General features: G+C 37.3%; 1 protein-coding gene across 1 annotated transcript; it reads right to left on the reverse strand.

The window, feature by feature from the left end:
• Positions 1-1,365: 1,365 nt before the first annotated feature.
• On the reverse strand, positions 1,366-3,735 carry LOC110916714 (pentatricopeptide repeat-containing protein At4g02750). Its single transcript, XM_022161401.2, has one exon. The coding sequence runs from the start codon at positions 3,606-3,608 to the stop codon at positions 1,521-1,523; it is 2,088 nt and encodes a 695-aa protein (XP_022017093.1). The 5' UTR covers positions 3,609-3,735; the 3' UTR covers positions 1,366-1,520.
• Positions 3,736-7,406: the final 3,671 nt, after the last annotated feature.

Raw genomic sequence — 7,406 nt, forward strand, 5'->3', positions numbered from 1 at the left:
TGTGGTGGTGCGGCGATGTTGATGAGGTGAGGTGGTTGTGCGGTGGTGATGGTGCCGGAGGTGGTGCGGTGGTGATGGTGATGGTTGTGGTGATCGTTGTGGCGGTGGTGATTCGTTGTGGCGGTGGTGGTGGTTTTTGTTGAGAGAAAGATAAGTTAGGAGGGAGAGAGTGTCTGATGTGTGTGAATCTACATTTTATATTTACATATGTAATAAAAGCTTTAATAATAATAAATTGGTTTTTTTAAGTACAGGGGTAATTTGGTAATTTAACAAAAGTTAACAGAATAACTCTAACAGTGTTAGAAATTTGGACTCAAATGGTTAAGAAAAATGTTTATAGGGACTCAGCGCGTTAAACATTTTGAATTTGGACTCAAGTGGTTAAAACCTCTAAAACACAGGGACTCAAAAAGTAATTTACCCTTATTAAAAAAATAAGTTGAACACTAAATAAAATATTATTAAAAAAATATTTAAAAATTTTTATTTACTGTTCATGACAACTTTCTATTCATATGTATAATATAATATAATATAATGTAATAATAATTTGATGATATGATTTATATTTGTATGTTATTAAAACGAAATAATCTTTTGAAATTCATATCATCATGATATTTATATATTTTAGATATTTAAAACTTGTATAGTGATAATAATATGTATCTAATTAATCATATTTTAATTTATTGTAGTTATTGAGAATATAAAATTATAAAAATTTGAATGGTAAGAAATTAACGGGTTTACCTGACACCTAGGGTATGCCCAACACTATTAATTACCCGACGAGTATTGGGTCGGTATGGAATACGATTTTATTACCGGATATGAAATTACTAATACCCGACCCGCACCAACCACATTGCCATCTCTATCTAGTAGTTTATTGCTCTTGATATTGCAACCATCGTTTACTTAACCATTTATATGTTGTTAAAGAGACAACAAAAGCATTTGATAACGTAATGATTTTTTTTGAAAGGTGTGAATTATTTGCGAATGTCGGAAGGTCTAGCATACGTTGTCTTAACCGAGTCCGCGCTAGAGATCCCCTAACATAATAGATTCCCAATTTAAACCCGTTAATGAGAAACCCCTATCACTCAGATTCGAACTTGAGACCTGAGCAGAAAACTCACCTGGGCCCACCTTATGTGGAACTTAAATACCCGTGGCCACCACTAGAGCACTAGTAATGGTTACGTAATGATTTATTAATTAGGATTGAAAACTCAAAGCCTTTGATTAGTTGTCAAGTTGTCAACCCAAATATGTACTTTACTAGATGAGTGTCTTTATATATGTGTAAATTTCTGCAAAAAGAATAGTTCATCAAGTGTGTTAATGAATATTAAGTGCTAAAAATGATTATCTAAACAATAACAAGTATAACGCTATGTTAATGAATATTTTGTAGCTATGACATACTCTTTGATCAACCAAAAGCACACCATTAACAACTGTTGCATGAAAAGAAACAAGATTTGATAAAAGGATCAACACTCAGAGGATCACCAAAGGTCCTTGCATGAACAAGACCCTCCTACAAAGTGATGAAACCGATTCGAATCTCTCAATATGATGGCGCGGCCAATGATTCTTGAAACAAACTTCATAAACAAATGACAATCACCACAAACTCTGATATTCTTTAAAATCCTAACAGGTTGCCTTCCATCAGGTTTCTTCATCAACCCGTATGCAAGAGCTAATTTCTCACTATGATAACATATCGATTCACGCTTTTCATCATCACCGACATCATGCAATACCAGGTTCTTATTTGGAGTAAATCCAGCTTTTAGTAACTTTCTTATAATCCGGTTTAATTCGCGATATATGGCTTCTGACTCCAGATGAGCTCGATCTTCCGATACAAATTTATGCACTTTTCCATCAATTTCCACCCAACTAAACGCCGCAAACTTTTTAATCTTGTTACTGTTCATAATAGATCTCATGGCTGCCACATCTTTCCATCTTCCATTAGCAGCGTACATATTGGAAAGAGTGATATAAGGTTCAGCGTTATACGGTTCCAACTCAAAGAGTTCTTTTGCTGCCATTTCTCCATGTTCAATGTCACCGTTAAGTTTACAAACCGACAAAAGTGTTGACCAAATGAGACTATCCGGTTTGTAAGGCATACCCTTTATTGTTTCAACGGCTTTGTCCACACAACCTGAACGACCAAGAAGATTGATCAAACACGCGTAATGATCTGAAGTCGGTATGATCCCATGTTGTTTTGTCAGTGAATGGAAATATTGTTCTCCCCTTTCGGTAAGTCCTTCATGTATACAAGCAGAAAGAACGCCAACAAAGGTAATGCTATCTGGCTTTATACCATTATTCAACATTTCTTCGTAAAGTGTTAGTGCCTCTAAATCCTTTCCGTTTTGCGCATACCCTAAAATCATGGAATTCCATGAAACCGTTGATTTGGAATGTATCGTGTCGAAAATCTTCCGGGCTTCAGTCGGTTCACCACATTTAGAATACATATCAACAAGGGCACTCGACACAAGTGTGTCGTTGTCAACTCCCATGTGGACTGATTTACCATGAATTGTTTGACCATAAAACAAAGAAGCTAATCGCGCGCACGAACTAACCACGCTCGAAATTGTAAACTTGTCTGGCTTAACGCTCGCCGTTAACATATCATTAAACAACACTAACGCATCCTCTTCTTTTCCGTTTTGGACATGACCCACAATCATTGTTGTCCATGAAATCGTGTCCTTTTTCTCAATCTTTGCAAAAAGCTTTTGCGCCTCGTGGATTCGCCTCGTTTGAAAAAACGCACCAAGAACGTTCGAATTCGTAACCACATCCGGTTTAACACCAGACAACTTCATTTCAGAAAACAATTCTATAGACTTTTCTGGCAACCCGTTTTTCATATAACCCGAAATCATTAAATTCCAAGAAACCACATTCTGGTTACGCATCCGATCAAACAACCAACGCGCAGCATCAATCTCACCACATTTAGCATACAAGTCCGTCAAAGCATTGCAAACAAAACCATTAAACACCAAACCACAAGCCACAATCTTTCCATGAACCTGCTTCCCACGGCGCAAATCCAACACCCGCGAACACGCATTCAATACACTCACATAACTATACCCAGTAACCTCAACTCCTTCCTTCTGCATTTCAACAAACACCTCCAAAGCCTCATTCACACGACCTTTTGTCGCGAAACCAGCAATCACCGTGTTATACGAAACAGAATCTCGACATGGGATGCTTCTGAACAACCCCTGCAAGTCATCCGCAGACCCCATCTTCGAATAAGCTTTTAACATTGCGTTGTAAGTGAATGTATCTCTTTGTGGCATTTTATCGAACAGGTTACGTGCATCCAAAAGTTTCCCGGAATTTGCATACACATCAAGGAGACGATTGTGGATAAATGTGGTTGTGGGTTCGTACAGATTGTCGTCCATGTGGGATTGTAAGCGTTTGGCTTGATGGGCGTCATTGAGTCGAACACAATCAAGAACAATACGAGTGTATGCTTCAGGGTTGACATTACTGTGTCGGTATAGAGAATCTACAGCTTGTTTAAGCTTGTGTTTTGGATTCATTTAGACCAGTTTTATGCATTTAATCCAACTTTGCAGGGTTTCCATTAGTAGCGTTTGAGCTTACTACCGGAGATTACTAGATTAGCAGTCTCGAATCTCGGTTCAGCAAATGTTACCAAACCGGCTCAAACTAGTTTTCTAAATTAATTAAAAACTAGGGTTAAGACCCGCCCGCGTTGCGGCGCGGATACATCGTAAACATTGAATGGATTAGTCTAAACGTTATATGATACGTTAATCATATGAAAACACACATTTCGACGTGTCCAGTTAAACTCGGTGTAACCTGTATAAGCATTGTGATTGGGTCAAACGTAAAGTAAATGGAATTCATGTCGAACAATCATAACTTTATACGAAAACGCACCTAGAAATATGCACGTAAAAATGGTTTCTTTAAACGAAAACGTATTATATTTGACCTGACTCGCCTATAAAAAAGTTTATGTCGGAATGTAGAAGAAATCATATTTACACATACCCGTAGATAAAATATGCACGTAAAATATAATTTTAAAGTAAAGGAAGTATAGGGGTAAACCGAAACAAAAAATTAGTAAAAAATTTAATAGGTTAAAAACGTTCGTAAAATCGTGCCAAGTAGCACCAATGCCACAACCACATTAACTCTCAACATCGTAAAAATAAAATAGATAAAATGGTAAAAATTAAACTGAACGAAAAGCAGACTAAAATCGTTGAACCACACACACCCGTTATAGTGTCTTAATACGAAGAAATTAACCAGAAACGTAAAATGTAGAAAATAATAACTTAGTCGATCTATGACCCACCCGTTGCGGCGAACTTTTCAAAAGGGGAAAATGGACGTGTTGCGACGGGTCAGTCAAATATGAAAAAATAGAGCAAAAACGTTGAACCTCACATGCACGCTACAACATGTTAACTCACAAAATTTAGAACGACGCAAAAGATAAATAGTATGGGGTACGAAAGTTGTAAATAATAAAGTGTTGTGTTAAATTATAAAAGATGGAAAACTTAGGTTAAAAGTAAAAAAAATGAAAAGGGGTTAAAATGTAAAGTATGAAATGTTTGGGTTACAAGTGGAAAAATCAAGTTTTTTTTTGAATCACTCCCTAAGCCAAAGGTACAAGTGATAATGCATATATAAGTTGCTTATTAATATATGGAATAATATTCTTCAAAGCGACCATAGAGATACCAAGATGATGGTTTTGAATGTTGATTGATGGTATATGTATTGTTGGGGAATTTCAGAAAATCGGATGAATAGATAGGGTGTAATCACTCTCAGATCAAATTATTTCGGTGGTTCATCCGAATAATTCAATCTGATATAACTCTGATTTAGAGAAATTGAACCAGGGTATGTTTTGTCTGTGAATTGTCTGAACCAGGAAGATTGCAACCAAAAAAACTGTCTACGAATTTTGGGTTTTTTGGGATGTAACTGCGTAATGGCAGTTATCTCTATTTTTAGACAAAACTTGCCAAAAAACTGTCATTTTTAATCATTTCGAAAATGTGACAATTTCCAGAAAATAAAATTTTCTGATGCAGTTTCATTAAGGCAATTTAATGAAAATAAAAATTTTCCAAGCTGACCTGGCAGCTCGACCCTTGGACCCTGCTAGGGGCTGCCGCCCCTAGGACTTGGACCCTGCTCCCACGGGCGCTGCCCCAGGACCCCGGCCAAGGGGGCGTTGCCCCCTTGGAACCCCGTAGAGTACGGGCTTCTCCCGTACACTTCGAATTATAATAACTCAAACAAGCGTGCACTCCCGCACCTCCTAACTTGCTTGATGTGTATTATTATTTGCTTTGATCACCAAGTCAATCCCGATTACACTAAAATATCTAACATTTCTCCCCCATTTTAGCGTAATCCTGATTAACTTAAACAAATTCACAACAATCAAACTTATGCATAAATGAAATATCGCGACGATTGAATTTCACATTAGTATATTACACATTCCAAATATCCGAATGCTAAGGATTGAACCCTTTCTATTCAATGAATACATGAAGATAATACACACACAAGTTTACATACTCTATAGCCCTATATGCCCAAGATATAACACCTCCTCCAAGCAGAAAAGTCCATCCACTTGTGGAAGAATGATCTTCCTTGTTGTTAATCCAACTTTCATCTGAATAGCCTTCTAAAACCGAAGGAAATCCAGTATAAGTCAAACCATATTTCATGGTTCCTTTCAAGTACCTAAATACTCGATTCATTGCTTTCTAATGACTTGCACCCGGATTGCTAGTATACCTACTAAGCTTTCCAACAGCATAAGCTATATCCGGTCAAGTGCTAATCATGGCATACATGAGAGATCCAATGGCCCTTGAATATTCAAGTTGGCTTATAGCTACACCTTCATTAGGTGAGAGCTTAAAAGCCAGATCCATTGGAGTGCTAACCGGAGAACTATCATGAAAATTAAACTTTTTCAATATCTTCTCAATATAATGAGATTGAGAGATCGATATGCCATTGTTCTCCCGTTTGATCCTTATACCAAGGATCACTTCCGCCTCCCCCATATCCTTCATGTCAAAGCAAGATGACAAAAATTTCTTTGTTTTATCAACTTGATCCTGGTCAGTACCGAAGATCAACATGTCATCTACATATAGACAAATTATGACTCCTTTCCTAGAATCATCAAATTTGCTATATACACACTTGTCTGCTTGGTTTAATACAAAACCATTAGACAAAACCACTTCATCAAACTTTTGATGCCACTATTTAGGTGCTTGCTTTAAGCCATACAATGACTTAACTAGCTTATACACCTAATGCTCATTGCCATGCATAACAAAACCCTCTGGTTGTTTCATATATATCTCCTCATCCAAATCACCATTCAGAAAAGCGGTTTTCACGTCCATTTGGTGAATCACAAGATTGTGTATTGTAGCTAAGGCAACCAATAATCTAATAGTGGATATTCTTGCTACAGGAGCATATGTATCAAGTAGTCAATTCCTTCCTTTTGTCTAAAGCCTTGGATAACCAATCGGGATTTAAACTTATCAATTGAACCATCTACTTTCATCTTCTTCTCGAAGATCCATTTACAACCAAGTGGTTTACACCCACGGGGCAGATCAGATAGTTTCCAAGTGTTATTCTGCATAATAGAGTCCATCTCATCATTTATAGCTTCTTTCCAGAAAGCTACATCCCGAGATGCTATGGCTTCACTATAGGTTCTAGGATCTTCCTCAATATTGAAACAATATTGATATTGAATTTAATTTCATCTCTAGATCCTTCAACCAAATATAGCTTAAATTCATCACCAAATGATTTAGCTTTTCTTGCTCTACCACTCCTCCTAGGTTCCGGAGGAGTATCACTCACTTGATCAGCCACGTGAGAGTTACTGGAGCTTAGAACCATGTCACTAGGCCAAGGTAATGAAGAGAATCTATTCTCATCATACTCTCCAGTTCTTGCCTCAATTACCGTATGCTGATGTGCACAAAATGCAACATATAAATTACATCAATTGTGGCACAAAACTAACCCTTTTTTAGTACTAATGTTGGAAAAAGTGTGTTTTTGTCTTCCTTTTGTATTTTCAGGATTAAATGAGCTCAAATGAACAAAAGAAGCAAAAAGGCAGCTAAATCTAACATAAATACAAGAAAAGGAACAAACGTGGCATGCCCGACCCCCCGACAGCATCCTCCCAAGCAAAACAAGAGAACATAAGGATAAACACGCCCCGTGCTCAGTGAGCACGGGGGCGTGCCCAAGTGTCAGCAGAAAAGACAAAGTTGTAGAAGCTT

Source organism: Helianthus annuus, chromosome 16 (assembly GCF_002127325.2).
Source record: "Helianthus annuus cultivar XRQ/B chromosome 16, HanXRQr2.0-SUNRISE, whole genome shotgun sequence".
Lineage (NCBI taxonomy): Eukaryota > Viridiplantae > Streptophyta > Magnoliopsida > Asterales > Asteraceae > Helianthus > Helianthus annuus.

What these genes read in the sequence shown, in the direction of transcription:
- LOC110916714 (XM_022161401.2), bottom strand. Translation starts at nt 3,608, where the DNA reads ATGAATCCAAAACACAAGCTTAAACAAGCTGTAGATTCTCTATACCGA.